The following is a 15,285-nucleotide window of genomic DNA, read 5'->3' on the forward strand; positions in this document are numbered from 1 at the left end:
CATAAAACTAAACGTTGAGCACGCGTGAACTCACAAAAGTATGCGAATGCCTTCGAAAATTTAATTCGCGGATTATACGTTCCACAAACAGACCGCGCATCGTTTACATTTCAAGTAACCCGATATACTCCGGGTGGTTCCACCATCGCGCGAACGTATGTACGTATGTATAACTAACGAACAATCGCGCCGTAGTAAAGCGGGGAGCACACGCTTCCGCACAACGCGCAATACGTAAGCATATAAGAAAACTGCGTGGTCTATTTCCTTGTGCACATGTGCGTATGGACCACGCAATTTTCTTATGCTTACGCATTACGCGTCGCGTGCAGAAGTGTGTGCTCCGGGCCCTAAAACGTGCTCTAACGTAAACGCGCTATACGTACCGTACAGCTTGATCTTCCCATCGTCGTTCGTCAGTATAATAATGTATCCTCCTAGATCGACCATTTTCGCTAGTAATTATCCGCCGTACGTGTAGGGGGGTAGTCCGCTATGTTGGATTACTTCGCGAGACACTCCGCGCGAGTGGCGACACGCGCGCGCGCGCGCGCGCGCGCAGGCGGGCGGGCGGGCGGGCTTTCGCGCAACGCGCACGGTAAATCACTAATTACTCGGCACCACGCCACCGGGTCCGCCCCGAAAAATCGGTCCGCCGTTATTAACGTCGTTAGCGCACGTCATTTTCCCGGTTTCCTCGCGCGTCCCGCGCTTCATTTTAGGTATCGACCTCGTGACCTACTTCGCGGCCGGCTGTACAACGTACAACGATTAATATTTTTCGCACGACACGGGGAACGCACCTCTTTACCTTTCCTCCACCTCTCTCCCTCGCTTCCGCGCGATTCGTTCTTCCTTTATTTTTCCGTTTCCGGGTGGCTTTTCTTCAACGCGCGCACCCCGACGTGCGTTCAACCGCGCCTTCCCGTCGCGCTCGCCGCATTTACGGATCGTATCGCGAGAGATCGCCGATCGGCCGTTCACTCGTCGGGAAATCCAAGACTTCCTATCTCCTCCTCGTTTATTTTTTCTCTCTCTCTCCGCTAAACGGACACCAAGGCATCTATGCTCCACACGAGGGGTGGTATAAAAAAATTGCTACTGCAACGAGAACTATACGATACACGCTCGATATAACTCGGAGCCACCTAAGAGATGGACTAAGGAACACATAATTATATCTTTACGTTCGACACTCCACCAGCGTGTCACGATTTTATTACGTATTATACTCCCTTTTACGTTTCTCGTCTCTCTCTCTATCCCTCTTTTCTTTTCCCCTTTTCGAAATCGCGCGCTCTAGCTCCGCCGTCCGATCGTCCTGGTCGTCCTCGCGGTCCGTCGCGACGAAGGCAGCGAGAGGAATCGAAGCGGCGCCTCCACGGGGCCCGTTATCGCGGGCCCCCCCCCTACATCCTTGCGGCGACGTGCCTCGCGAGCCACGGCGTGAGGAATAGCGATCGCCGGTTCACGCGCAATCCCACGGCGAGCCGGAGCGTCTCGTTATCGACCGCCGCTTCGACTAACGTCTCGCGTGCCGTTTCCGTGCACGCACCACCGGCCATCGTCCCGTCGTTTTCGTTCCGCATAACCACCGCATCGGCCCCGCGCGGCGGTGCACGGTGCACGATGCACGGCGCCGAAAAACGCGTATATTAGCTCTGACTTCCGACCAGCCGCTGTCGCCGTTGCCGCCGCCGCTGTTGCCGTTGCCGTTGCTGTCGCCGCTACTGCCGTTGCCGTTGCCGCTGTTGCTGCGGTTCCTCCGATCCCGCTGTGCGCGCTACCACCCTCCGTGCGGTCGCACGTCGGCGACGATCGTTACGGGGCATCTGGTCAACGGCGCGGGGATCGCGCACGACGTCCCGGACTTCGCGCCGGATTCCCCGGCGACGATCGAGATCATCGCGCGCGCGATTCTCGGCCCCCTTACGCAATTTTCGCTCTCCCCTCGCGTCACTCTCTCTCTCTCTCTCTCTCTCTCCCTCTCTCTCTCGCGGCGCGCGCGGTGTTTATCGATGTTCGCGCGCTTGCCCGAGTCTGAATCGAGGATATCGATCCGCGCGATCGCGAGATCTCAATTGGGGGGTCCTACCCTCACGGCTCGCTCTCCTCCGCGGCACGCGGAACAATCGATCCCTCGACGGGGATGTCGAGTCACGCTACTCTCGCGGGAACGACGACGGCACGTTCCTCGCGTCGCTGCCACACGCAGCACGGCGACGCAGGGCGGAGACGAGGATCGAGCCTGGGTGCACCGAGCCCCCGCGAGGATCCCGCGCGATCGACATCACCGTGGCCATCGACGAGTGGCTCCGCGACTCGCGACACTCCTCCGCCCGCTCCGACGTCCTTCTCGAGTCCTCTCAGCTGTCCGACTGCACCGAGCACTCTCGCGTCCCGTTCCTCTTCGCCGAGGATCAACGCCAAGATCCTCGTCGAGAGAAACTGTCATACGGATTTCTCCCGAACGGAGAGAGGGTCTTTGGCTCGGATCGGATCTTCCCGAACGATTTCCGCGCACGAAACGAGTACCGCACTTACGCACTCGCGCACTGTCTCTCAGTCTCTCACTCTCCTTCGCGTCACAGGTCCCCGGGTTGAGACGCGGCGCAACTGTGCCGTGCTCTCTATTTCTCACCCTCCTCCGTCAACGACGGCGCGCAAACCACCACCCTGATCGGCGCCGCGCGGTGTGTGTGCGCGCACCTCGGGAGCGGCGTAAAGTCTCGAATCCCCGGCCGAATCGCGAATCGCGAGTCCGATTAACTTGAGGGAATGCGTGCGGAGGCGGGCGGGAGGGGAGGGGGCGGCGGCGGCTCGCGGACGACGTCGAGGCCGATCCTCTGGGGGAACAGCGCGAAGATGCCCGCAGCCCGCAGCGCGCGAGATGGGTGTGAAGCGTGAACCCCGTGGGTACGTGCGCGTTGACCGACGGCGGCGGCAGCCCTGCCGACACCGCTCTCTCTCGCCGCTGGAGCAACCCTCCAACCTCCAACCTCCAACCCCTCCGCGGAGCGGCGTGAGCGGCGGCGGCGGCAACGGCGTCCGCGCCGGCGTCGTCCCGTTGGCGGCAATCCCCGGTCTTCGACTTTCGTTTCGAGGCCCTCTCCGCAATCCGCAACCTTCGCGCCGTATACCTGCGCGGCCCGCGCCCTGCGCCGTCGACCGTAGGGAATGATCGGGACGCGCGCGACGCGATGGCGACGGTTCGGCCGGTTCGGGGCGCGTCGAGATGAGCGCGGGATGCGCGCACGGAACGGCGTTTCTCGCGGCCGCGATCGACGATCCATTGGAAATTGGCTCTGGGAAATCGAGGAATCGTTTCTCGACATCTCGCGATGACTCTCCAGCTCTCTTTGCGCGCCCTATTTCTCTCTCTCTCTCTCTCTCTCTCTCTCTCTCTCTCACGATTATTAATACGATTTTCCTCGGCCCGCGGAGGCTCCCGAGGGTGCTATATTACGCCTAAAGCCGCCGCTGGCGTTATCTATCGTATGACGAAAATTGCGAGAGAACCGCGAACGTGCTCTTTATCGACTGCTTTCTTGACTACGGATCTCTCGATGACTTTTTTTTTAGATTTTTTTTAACGGAAATTAACTGAAAAGGCATTACGCCATATGCCGGATTTTAAGTTTCAGATGAAATATATAAACTATAGTTTCCGTTCTACGATTTGCTATTATTTTTATCGAGATGTTTATCAAACTGAAAATAAATTCAAGCTTGACGTTATAAATGTCGAAACGTATGTATCAGAGACAGCTCGACAACCAAGTACACAGCGTAAATCGTAATACAAAATAATCAACTCGGAATCGATTAATTATCTCATTATTTCCGATATGACGAGTTTCGCGTCACAGATTTAAAAATTCTGTTAATGAAAAAAAAAACATTCCTTATTTGAAATAATCGCAGTAGTCTGTTCATCCTCACTGAATCTATATTAGTTACTAGTATTTTCCGATGTCGAGATATTAATTCCAGTTACACCTGCATTTCTTTTCATATACAATATAAGCGTGATATTTCCATTTATTTATTTATCACGCGATAAACGCGCGGTTGGCGCGAAGGCGAGGGTAAGCGCAGAATTCTAACCGAGTCTTTATTGCGAGATATCCTAACTAGAATTTCAAATATCCCATATTAAATTCACGAATATAAGATCATCTTCCCCGAACACAATATTGGATCTCTGAGTCTCTGTGATATTTACACAAGGGGGTGGCTCTATGCTCGGAGGACCGCCTCGCTACGTCGCGAAAGTAGGTTGGAAAACTTATATTGCGCTTCTCTAACTTCCAACCGGCAAGAAAATTATATTTTTCTAGAAAGCTTTCGTTTCGATGATATCGCACAGATTCGCAGTTATGAGACCGATCGATCTTTGTGAGTCTTGAGAAAAAGATACGCGATGTACCTAACTTTAGTGATCTCTTAATTTACGGAACTATATTCTAGTTTATTCTTCGTATCGCGAAAATAAATAAATTCTACTTTTATCGTGGAAAGCGCAACTTTTGTTGCATTTACCAATGCGAATGACTCTCATATATTAAGTTCCTTAATGTTAACGCGATACCCGCCTAAATTGATATCGGTATTCGCGGAGTTGCGAAACAATCTTATTTATGCATCGCGCAATAATCCGGTGTGTTAAGTAATTTGAACTGCCTTCCCAAGTCCATGCGTATTCATCAAGAACATATGTCGCATTTATTGTTAGTGAAACGGATACACGTGTATTTTCAGAGATAATCACATCAAGGTAGCAACTTATTTTTTCAGATTTTTAATATGCGTAAAAAGTTTCTTTTTTATCTTAGAACGTTTAATAACGTCTCAAAAGCGTCTTACACTTAGGATACCTTAATAATTCGCGAGTACTCTTCGACGCTATAATCCTTGATCCTGCTCTTTTGGAAACCCGAACCTTCCATTTATTAACGACAAAGTTAGATATATTCCATAATTATTTCTATATCTATGTACAAATATGCACAAATAAAATTCAGGAATTTAAAAAAAATTTTAGTATAATTTTTCTAATTAACGCTTGTTTATTTCTGAGGAACCGCGAGATTTTCCTACGTTTCTGCGTGCGTTTGCACGTGCACGGGAAACGCGTGCAAGCCAAAGGCGTGACGCGTGACGGAGAGAACTGCAAGACCATAAGATCAATATAGGGGATGTTGGTTCGGTAACTGCCTTTTGGTCTCTCTCTCTCTTTCTCTCTCTCTCTCTTCAGCTTCCGTCTTATGTAATTGCATCATTGCGGTATCGCCGCACGGAATCAACGCCGCCCTATTGTCTGTGATCGAGAGTACAACATTTAACTCAATTAGTGCGGATTAATAGTAACCCGCAGGCAAAATCACGAGGCGAGCCTCGAGAGCCCGCGTTCTAGTCAAACAAATCTTACCGCTGCACCGTGAGGTGAAAACTATTTTAGAAATTGAACGATCAATCGCTTGTACCGCCGCGGCTCTGATTTAATTCCCAATTAGCTGATGATCCTACGCCAGTGTGCGCGTGCGGCGATTAAATTCTTGGAAACTGCTGTCCATAAATCCGACCTACGACGCAGTTTACGGCATGTTTTCTTATACGACACGTATATTTTCTCGAACATATTTCTGTGATAAACACAGCGAGCGTTTTTAAGAAGAAGAATCAAATCCTAGCAAGTTGAACACGATAAATTTCCGATTACGATTTGCGCGCATAGAGATTTTATTACAGACGTCATATATTTTTAAAATTTACTTTTTATAATATTCAAAATTATAGCTTGCGTTACCGACAGATGTGAGGTGTCGATAATCTTAACGAGAGGTCGCCAGAGATAAACGTGTTCGGTGAAGCTTAGTCAATATTGTTAATTACACTAATGTCCATTTCGGTCAATGTAGATCATTAACTTTAAGCTCGGTTTAACTTACTTTTTATCCTTTTCAAATTCTTAGAATCAGATTAGATTTTTCTAATTCTTAAGAGAATTAGAAAAAGATAAAAAGTAAGTTAAATAAACATAGACATAAATACGGACGATTCAAATACATATAAAAACAATAAAAAAATATACAAAATTGTACAAATTATTTAAACGTAACTATAATATTTAGTTATTCCATATGACGATAATGTTTTAAAGTATTATTTCCTCAATATAATAGATATATCAAATAGGACCATTAGCTCAGTTGGTCAGAGCGTCGCACTTTAATTGTATTGCGAAGGTCGCGGGTTCAATCCCCTCATGGTCCATATGCTAGTTCTTTTTGGCGAAATGTTTAAGAAGCAAGTGTTATTTTTTTTTTGCAAGTGAAATACACTTCACTTGCAAAAATATATGCATTATATAAAAATCTATATATATAATGCATATTTTATATCCTTCTTAAACATTTCGCCAAAAATAAATAGCATGGACCATGAGGGGATTGAACCCGCGACCTTCGCGATACGATTAAAGTGCGACGCTCTGACCAACTGAGCTAATGGTCCTATTCGATATCTATTATATTATACGAAAAAAAGGCAATATAATTTCAGAAATTTTGCAGTAAAGATTTTTAAAATTGCATTATAAAAATTTATGCTAAAACTTTATGACACTTCTTGAGGATAGATAAGTCGCCGAATATAATGTAGAAAAGAAAACTGATGATTGTTAATTTCTTCATGGATGAATTTTTTAAGTTAGAAAAAAATGATTTAATTCTTTCCTTTGTCATATTTTATTCAATTTAAATCCAGAAGAACTAAATAAGGAAGATTAGAATGAAAACAGTTGAAAATACTTTCAAAAAGTCAAAGAATTGTTCTCCACAATTGAACTTTTTGTTTCGGTTTCCTCTACTTTCTCATCTCCGATATTTTATTATATACCTGTCTATATTCCATTGCAAAAATATAATGGTTACAAAAAAAAGTTTAACGCGCAACTACAATAGAGCTAAATAGCGCTAAATTGAAATTAATTGCGCTAAAACATGAAGTTGAACGCAAAAGCATCGCGCGCCAGTATTATCTACGGCCAATCGTCGCGCGCATTTGACGCGAGCGTTCGCCATTGGTCAGTTTCGTTCCACAAGAATGACAGCAATCGCGGTTGCTAACGGAACGCGAGGTGGGAGGTGGGAGTCGATCAGTCAATTTCGAGCGTCATCGCGTCATCGTGTCGAAACGATAATTTGCTCGACGTCCGACAATGCCGAGCGTCTCACTGATAACGTAGGATTATTCATTCTTTTTTACGTATAAGCTTCAGTTGTATTCCCTTGGTTGTCGTTCTTTTCTGTGACACACGAGCGAGATAGGACACATTGAATCAGCAGGTATGATGTATATGTATATACATGTATACATTGTCAGTGACGTATGTAATTGATATGCAAACACAAATTAATTCCTTCCTTTGTTCCGTTATCTGCCCTGTCATATCAGACGATCAATTAATGCGTATCATCTGACGCTGTTTCTGGTCCGTATAGGCAAGATGCTCTCGCACATCGTGCTCGTGATCCTATCTCTCCTCTCTGCTGCGTTTGCTACTGTGATACATTATCAGCCGGAAGCTGTGCACGTTTCTTATGGCGGTGAGTTTTATGACATTGATATGTAAGTAACGTAATATCTTGGATCATATTTTTAAAAATATAAAAAATGTAACGGGAGGAAATTGTATTCTAAGACAAGTGTTTACAAACAACTCTTGTTTACGATTAAAAGAGATAATTAATGCGATATATATGTTTCGATTATAATTTTTAGATAACATTCACGACATTGTTGTCACTTGGAGCACAATAAATGATACCGAAGAATCAATAGTGGAATATGGCATAGGTGGGTTTGTTCTGCGAGCTGAAGGAAATTCTACCCTGTTCGTCGATGGCGGGAAACAAAAACGGAAACAGTATATCCACAGAGTATGGCTAAAAGATTTAACGCCCAACAGCAAATACAGTAAGATATATATATCTCGTGCATTTTTTCCGCTTGCTACTAATTATCCTCAACATATCGCACTGATAACGAACGTTTTGCTATTTGTCTTCAGTATATCATTGCGGTAGCCGTTATGGATGGTCAAATGTATTTTACATGAGAACTGCACCCGAGGACTCTACAGATTGGTCACCGCAAATAGTTATCTTCGGTGATATGGGTAACGAGAACGCGCAGAGTTTATCACGGCTGCAGGAAGAGACCGAGCGTGGTTTATATGACACTGCTATTCACGTCGGTGATTTCGCTTATGATATGAACACGAATAACGCACGCATAGGAGACGAGTTTATGCGGCAAATTGAATCCGTTGCTGCTTACATACCGTACATGACTGTACCCGGCAACCACGAAGAGAAATACAATTTTAGCAATTACAGGTATATTTAAGTACCGTTGCCCGATCACGCGTACAACTTGCCACCAATACTTCGTGCAATATGTGCGAAACGTTTTAATCCCATTTTTTAAATAATCTTCCAGAGCCCGATTTACTATGCCAGGTAATTCGGAAGGTTTGTGGTACAGCTTCAATATAGGTCCTGTACATTTTGTAGCTATAGAAACTGAAGCTTATTATTTTATGAATTATGGTATAAAACAAATGATTAAGCAATACGAATGGTTGGATAAAGATCTACGAGAAGCTAATAAACCTGAAGCAAGGTTATTATCAATTAGACCATAATACAACATAACGACGACATAAATGACAATTGAGAGGATACATCGTTATAGGGCTCAACGTCCATGGATAGTAACCTTTGGACATAGGCCAATGTATTGCAGCAATAAAAATGCAGATGATTGTACTAACCATCAGAGTCTAGTTAGAGTTGGATTACCATTTTTAAATTGGTTTGGACTGGAAGATCTGTTTTTCAAATATAAAGTGGATTTAGAAATTTGGGCGCACGAACATAGTTATGAGAGAATGTGGCCCATGTATAACTTTCAAGTAAATAATCCTTTATTGAGTTTATTTTAAGGAAAATATTCATTTGCTAATGATGGCAATTATCCTCATAGGTGTACAACGGCAGTTACGAGGAACCGTATACAAATTACAAAGCACCTGTACACATAGTTACTGGCTCAGCTGGTTGCAAAGAAGGTCGAGAGAAATTTATTTCAAAACCACCGGCATGGTCCGCATTTCATAGCTCGGATTATGGATACACGAGAATGAAAGCGTTCAACAAAACCCATTTGTATCTCGAACAGGTATGGCGTAAATATGATAAAAACAAACCCTGAAAACGTGATTTTTATAATTGAATCGTAAAATAACCACTTCCATTTAATAATAGGTATCCGATGATAAAGATGGTGCTGTTTTAGACAGAGTTTGGCTTGTGAAAGAGAAACCTTTGCCGCAGTACGTAGAAGTTTTTCCCACAAATTAATGTGACACAAATCTAATTTTAATTAACGCCATATTGCAAATCGAGATAATGAACAAAATGTAGATTAAAAACAGGAAGCGAATTATATCGTTGTAGTAAATAATAATTTTTTTTTTTACTTCGGCTGTGTATTATACGTATAATTATATAATTTGAATTTGGTACACATTTTACGTAGCTGAATATACTACGGTCGAAATGTATACGTGAACGTGAACAATAAAATGCGTGATATTTATGTATGAGCGAGTAAAAAATTAGTAAATGCAAAAAACGTATAATATAATCCTTTAATTGTTAAAATATAAATATATGCATATATATATAATTATTATAAGTATATATAATATAGTTTTAATTATATATATATATATATATATATATATATATATATATATACATATATATATACATGTATACATATAAATATATATGTATATATGTGCATATAATAGTATTAGTGTATAAGATTTCATATTTCTCCATCTAACTCGCATAATTAATCACTATTTAATGATACATAAAGATATATAACGAATAGCCTTGACTGTTTCTTTAGGAAAACACATTTTTCCCGATTAAAAATTTATTATAATTAGACATGTGTGAGTTTTTTCGAAGCTTCACATATCACGTATTTTACGACTATATTTCGGATAGAACTCGTTCGAGTTATGTTCAAAGTACTCCAATCGCTCCAATTGTGGCTAAAATAATTTCAACCTATGACTCGTTGAATTATCTGTAAGCCCTCATGTTTCCTAAATACTTATTTAGGAGTTTTAAATTACCGAGTTCTTGAAAAACGCGATTATCTAAATGACATAGCTTAAGTGTTTAGTCCCGATAAATAAAAATTGAATAATAACTGATTATATGATTATTCTACATTTTCACATTTGCATTCGAATGTAACTATATTAAGTATTCGCACTAGGGAGTAATCGTTTACTAGGCACTTTCATCACAATTATGCACAAATCATTTTATGCCGATACTGTTGAAGTCTAGCAACGATTTTATTTTTAGGATGACACGAATAATGAACAATTCATATATTTCATTATCTCCATTAAAAATCTATTTTTACACAATGATTATATTTATAAAAACAATCTTTCCAGATTATAAAAAATTCAGATTTGCAGGCAAATCTGGAAGATACACGAGGTATGATTTATATACGTATATATACATATATATATAATATACATGCATATATACATATAATATAATAATAATAATATATTATTATATTATCTATATACATAAATCATTACTTTCAAATATATAATATCTAAAATATTAATTTTTTAATCCAAAGATTTTCCAAAATTTTCGAATTTTTCAAGATTCAAAAGTTTTTCCAAATGTCTTAGCCAGTGAAAGTAAATAAGCTATAATGGAATCTTACATAAAGTTTTCATCTTTTAGATTTTAAGCTATATTGAATAATTATAGAATCTCGAGTGTCTATTTACTAAGTTTTAAGCTCATGATTCGATAAAATATCCAATTGCAGCAATCTAATAGAGAATTTAATTTCTAATCATTTTCTATACGCATAATGCATCTACCATTAAGTTAATATATTTTCATCGTTGGGAAGTAATGTAGGTAGAAAATACTTAAGCCAAGTTTCTCTTTTAAACAACTTCCTTTTCCAAGCAATTCCAAAAATAGTCAAACATTTGTTTCGAACAAGTACTTCGAATTCTACAGTCCAGAATTTTCGAATACTCGCACATCTCCAATTATTATAAGTCATAATAATGACAATTTACATAAGGCTAAAAAAGTGACCTCCAATTTATACAATAATTCAATTAAAGCTGATATTTTACTACACATTCTACTTTCACAATGGACAAACCATTTTCTTTTTCGTTGGCTCTTTGCCAGTTGCAATTTTTCTATTTTGGCATCTGCCGTAACAGTCATCTATTGAATTAAAAAAAGATCAGGAACTGCCCTTCCATAAATAAGGTAAGTGATAATGAAGATGGAAAGTGTCAAGTGCAGCTTTTGTGAAACGAAAGATTATACTTACGATTACCGCACGTTCCTTGATGACAAGAAAATTATTCAATATTCACAATACGTGTCTCAAGGAATTTTAGTTAATTCGATTCAATTAAGAACGTAATTTAATCCCTGTCATATTCCTTCGAGTCTATATGCAAATATTAATCGTACTATCTCAATCTAATCTTATAGTATACATTTTGCCATATACAATTTTATTGAATAATTATGTGTATAGGTGTAATATGCGCGCGCACACTTATACGCATAAATCTAATTCTTTTGCCATTGGAGATATGTGAGACAATCTCTTAAGATGCATAAAAAAAGCATCATAAAGAAAGATAATTTGATTGGCCCGCCTATTGGAAAAATTTCAAGCTTTGCAGACAATCGTCATATACATATCGTAATTAAATCATTTTGCTCGAGGTTTTTCATGCATTGAACCACATCTCTCATTACATTAATTAAGCAAGACACTTGACACTGTCAGTGATTAATAGAAACAATGGAAGAAGAATTTGTCGCCGAATTTGAATGGCTTTCCTGGTATGAAAATTGAGGAAAATGTTCTTGTTCTTCTGCTATTGATTTTAAACCCCCTCCACTACCCAAACAGCCCTGATCCGGGGGTGTAAGTTCAACACTTTCGCCGGTAAATTCACTATCAAAATATCGAGTGTCAATATCTGAAGTCACTTGCGGCTTAAAGGGTGGAGGAATCTTCTTCTGGACAAGGTCTGTCCAATTGATACACGAGAAAAATGCATGATTCATGATGTCCTTCGCGTCATTAGGTCCCCCACCTAATCTTCTACTCGGATCCTTAATTAATAAACCTATAAAAATAACGCACAAGAGAGTATAAGTTTTTTTTTTCTCGTTTAAGAAACTTTTGTAATCATTGAAGCTCGTAATACTTACCACCAAGCATATCTCTTGCTTCATTGCTAATCATCCTAGGAAATCTTACTTCTTCCAATAAAATAAGCGTAAACAGCTTTTCATGATCTTTGTTATAAAAAGGTAATCGACCACACATCATTTCATACATGACTACACCCACACCCCACCAATCTACAGCTCGTCCATAGTCGTTATCTTCAAGTACTTCCGGTGCCAAATACTCGGGCGTTCCGCAAAATGTCTTTGTTGTTCTCCCTACGTTATACAATTAATCTCATCAAAACTTATTAAACATTTCATTACTTTTAATCTACCTTTCGGTTTACGAACGATACGAACCGTATGTAATGTCTTCTTTGCACAGACCAAAGTCAGCAATTTTAATATGCCCGTCTTTGTCCAAGAGGAGATTTTCCAATTTGAGATCACGATATATAATGCCTTGCGAGTGCAAGTATCCTAAGGCCGATATAATCTCTGCGCCATAAAATCGAGTACGATCTTCGCCAAATACACGTGACCGACTCAAATGGAAAAATAATTCGCCACCATTTACATATTCCATAACAAAACACAGCCTGTCTGCCGTTTGAAAACTGTATTTCAAAGACTGAAAATTTATAAATATGTTTCACTATATTATAATTCAATAAAAACAGCCACCCTTTTAATCTCAAATTATGAAATTGCAAAAAAATATTTAATAACATACATATTAAGCGGTATTTTACGTACGATTAAAAAAGGATGATTAGTAGTACGTAATACTCTGTTTTCAGTAAGTGTATGTGCCACTTCATCTTTACGGATAATAACTTCCTTTCTTAAAATTTTGATAGCGTATAAATGTCCCGTCGCCTTTTCTCTACAAAGAATTACCTTTCCAAACGTTCCTTTCCCCAGAACTTTTAAAAATTCAAAATTTTCAAGCGTCTGAAACAAATACATGAAAAGAAATCACGAATAAAAGTAATTTTGAATAAATTAGTAAATTATTTAGGAAAAAGTCAATCTTCTTTAAAATTTCTATATTTTTTTATATTTATATATTCTATTCGTATATTTTTTTTTATTCATAGACGTGAATGATATCATACATAATTATGTATGCATTACAATAGTATGATTCATAATTCAAAAAGTAGTGTTTTTCAGAAAAGATAAGATAATATATCCAAATAATCAGAAATAAGGTTCAATAACTTACCACTTTCTTTTTGCCAGTACTTTTACTACTTGAAGTTCCTTGGACACTGAATTTCGCTGATAATTCATCGATACTACCACCGTCTATATCAGTAGACACAACACCTAAGGAACTACAGGAGTCAGATCTAGCACCCACTGACGATTCCATATCAACATCTTCCGAGGAAGAGGATTGCTGCATTTGTGGTTGTTCTTGCTGCTGTTCTTCATTCGCTAACCTATCTGCTACGTATCTGTAAGAAAATACGAGGTAGTAGATGATCGTGCGCGATAGAGCATCGAAGAATTCAATATTTTGGAGCTTAAAGGATTGCCGTTAAAGTCAAACCTGATCGCTGCTACCCAGTCTTCCCTCTCTTGCTCCGTTTCCACATGAAACGTCCTTTCGATTACAGTCGTCCACTGGAGGCCTCTGATAACAAACGTATAGGGTTTAGGTCTGTCCACCGACATTATTTGGCACCCACGCACTGTGAAGTTATTTAACGGCTGGGTAGATGTTTGGGCAGCCATCTGCGGGTCAGGCTTCACCTTGAACCCGACCAGCGTACCATCGTCCCTCAAGACAAAATACCTCGATCTCCAATTTTTTATGTGCTCCCCTACAAAGAAATAATTACGCATTTTAATTCTATATACGTAAATACCTGACTACGGAGAATTTAACTCTAAAAGTAAGTACCTAAATGCTTGAATGTTTCTCTTTAACAAATTATTGCTCAAATCTTACCTATATACATATACATATATACATATACATATATACATATATATATATATATGTATATAGGTAAGATTTGAGCAATAATTTGTTAAAGAGAAACATTCAATTAATATATTCAATACAATTCAAAAAGGAAAAGTATATGACATCAGATATGACTAATAGGAAAACCTAAGAGACGCTATGCTTCATCGTTCCCACGTTTCTACCACCGGGTGAGCTACAAAGTAGCACGATTGTTTTTGGAGCGATACGAAAACACGCAGACTTCTAACTTGTACGAAGACGTGAAAACGAGACTCCGTCATCGCGTGGACGTGAAGACGGGACTCGACCATGAACACAGATCTCCGTAGATGGTTCCTTACAGAAACCAGGATTTGTGCACGCAAACAATTTTGTGGGGAAGAGAAGCAAGACGCTCGGTGGGTTCCCGAGGCTCGGTATCATCTTCTCCTCCGCGTTGCACGTTCGACGGGCAGCGGCACGCATTCGTGACACCTAGCCCGCAGGGGTAACCCACGTAGAAGAGGAGCGTAGTCGGAGTCCCACGGGCTCCGGTAAACATTACGCAAAACGTAAATATGACGGAAGTACCGCGTTTTTGGAGCCATCCTTCCTTGACGATACGTTGACCGCCGCTGCCACTGCCACCGCTGACACCGTTACCGCTGCCGTTGCCACCGCTGCTGCCGTTACCGCTACCGCTGGCACCGCCACCGCCTCCGCCACCGCCGCCGCCGCCGCCGCCACCGCCGGACGCTGCGACGTTCATCGCTGCGCGTCCCCTATCAGTCGTTCGTCGATACGCGCTTGTCGATATCCCGGCGACGCTCCGAGTTCCGTCCTACGTCAGGAATCTCACAAAAATCGCGAACACGCAGTAGCGAGAGTGGTGCGCGTATGTAAACTTGAGTAATCATAGATACGCGTGCGGCAGGTGATGCATATGTATGTACACACTGACCGTCGACGTGATGTCGCGTGTCG

General features: G+C 41.3%; 3 protein-coding genes across 4 annotated transcripts in view; 1 reads left to right on the top strand and 2 right to left on the bottom strand.

The window, feature by feature from the left end:
• LOC143893872 (uncharacterized) overlaps positions 1-2,970 on the bottom strand; it is a 71,657-nt gene extending 68,687 nt beyond the window's left edge. Inside the window, exon 1 of the mRNA XM_077399686.1 lies at positions 387-2,970. Within this exon, the coding sequence (XP_077255812.1) occupies positions 387-450 (64 nt within the window). The 5' untranslated portion in view covers positions 451-2,970. The remainder of the gene's footprint in view (positions 1-386) is intronic.
• Positions 2,971-7,165: 4,195 nt separating this feature from the next.
• On the top strand, positions 7,166-9,670 carry LOC143894523 (acid phosphatase type 7). Of its 2 annotated transcripts, none has more exons than XM_077400866.1 (8): positions 7,166-7,349; positions 7,459-7,610; positions 7,786-7,980; positions 8,075-8,402; positions 8,506-8,688; positions 8,761-8,980; positions 9,052-9,246; positions 9,333-9,670. In XM_077400866.1, the coding sequence occupies exons 2-8, from the start codon at positions 7,511-7,513 to the stop codon at positions 9,426-9,428; spliced, it is 1,317 nt and encodes a 438-aa protein (XP_077256992.1). In that variant the 5' UTR covers positions 7,166-7,349; positions 7,459-7,510; the 3' UTR covers positions 9,429-9,670. The 2 variants fall into 2 exon arrangements, with proteins under 2 accessions (XP_077256992.1, XP_077256983.1); XM_077400857.1 differs by having other exon boundaries at positions 7,506-7,610.
• A 447-nt stretch (positions 9,671-10,117) lies between these two features.
• Akt (AKT serine/threonine protein kinase) lies at positions 10,118-15,278 on the bottom strand. Its single transcript, XM_077400467.1, has 7 exons — positions 14,893-15,278; positions 13,900-14,173; positions 13,570-13,804; positions 13,098-13,295; positions 12,702-12,972; positions 12,381-12,617; positions 10,118-12,295 (listed from the first exon to the last, which is right to left on the bottom strand). The coding sequence occupies exons 1-7, from the start codon at positions 15,068-15,070 to the stop codon at positions 11,946-11,948; spliced, it is 1,743 nt and encodes a 580-aa protein (XP_077256593.1). The 5' UTR covers positions 15,071-15,278; the 3' UTR covers positions 10,118-11,945.
• Between the last annotated feature and the right edge of the window lie 7 nt (positions 15,279-15,285).

This window comes from Temnothorax americanus, unplaced genomic scaffold, assembly GCF_048541705.1.
Source record: "Temnothorax americanus isolate GAGA-0224 unplaced genomic scaffold, ASM4854170v1 Scaffold1, whole genome shotgun sequence".
Classification (NCBI taxonomy): domain Eukaryota; kingdom Metazoa; phylum Arthropoda; class Insecta; order Hymenoptera; family Formicidae; genus Temnothorax; species Temnothorax americanus.

Excerpts from the sequence above, each read along its gene's own strand:
- LOC143894523 (XM_077400866.1), top strand. The coding sequence starts at position 7,511 with ATGCTCTCGCACATCGTGCTCGTGATCCTATCTCTCCTCTCTGCTGCG. Across the intron at positions 7,981-8,074 it reads AACGCCCAACAGCAAATACA|TATATCATTGCGGTAGCCGT; the intron begins GTAAGATATATA and ends ATTTGTCTTCAG. Across the intron at positions 9,247-9,332 it reads CCCATTTGTATCTCGAACAG|GTATCCGATGATAAAGATGG; the intron begins GTATGGCGTAAA and ends ATTTAATAATAG.
- Akt (XM_077400467.1), bottom strand. The coding sequence starts at position 15,070 with ATGAACGTCGCAGCGTCCGGCGGTGGCGGCGGCGGCGGCGGCGGTGGC. Across the intron at positions 14,174-14,892 it reads AGGATGGCTCCAAAAACGCG|GGGAGCACATAAAAAATTGG; the intron begins GTACTTCCGTCA and ends ATTTCTTTGTAG. Across the intron at positions 13,296-13,569 it reads GTACTGGCAAAAAGAAAGTG|ACGCTTGAAAATTTTGAATT; the intron begins GTAAGTTATTGA and ends TATTTGTTTCAG.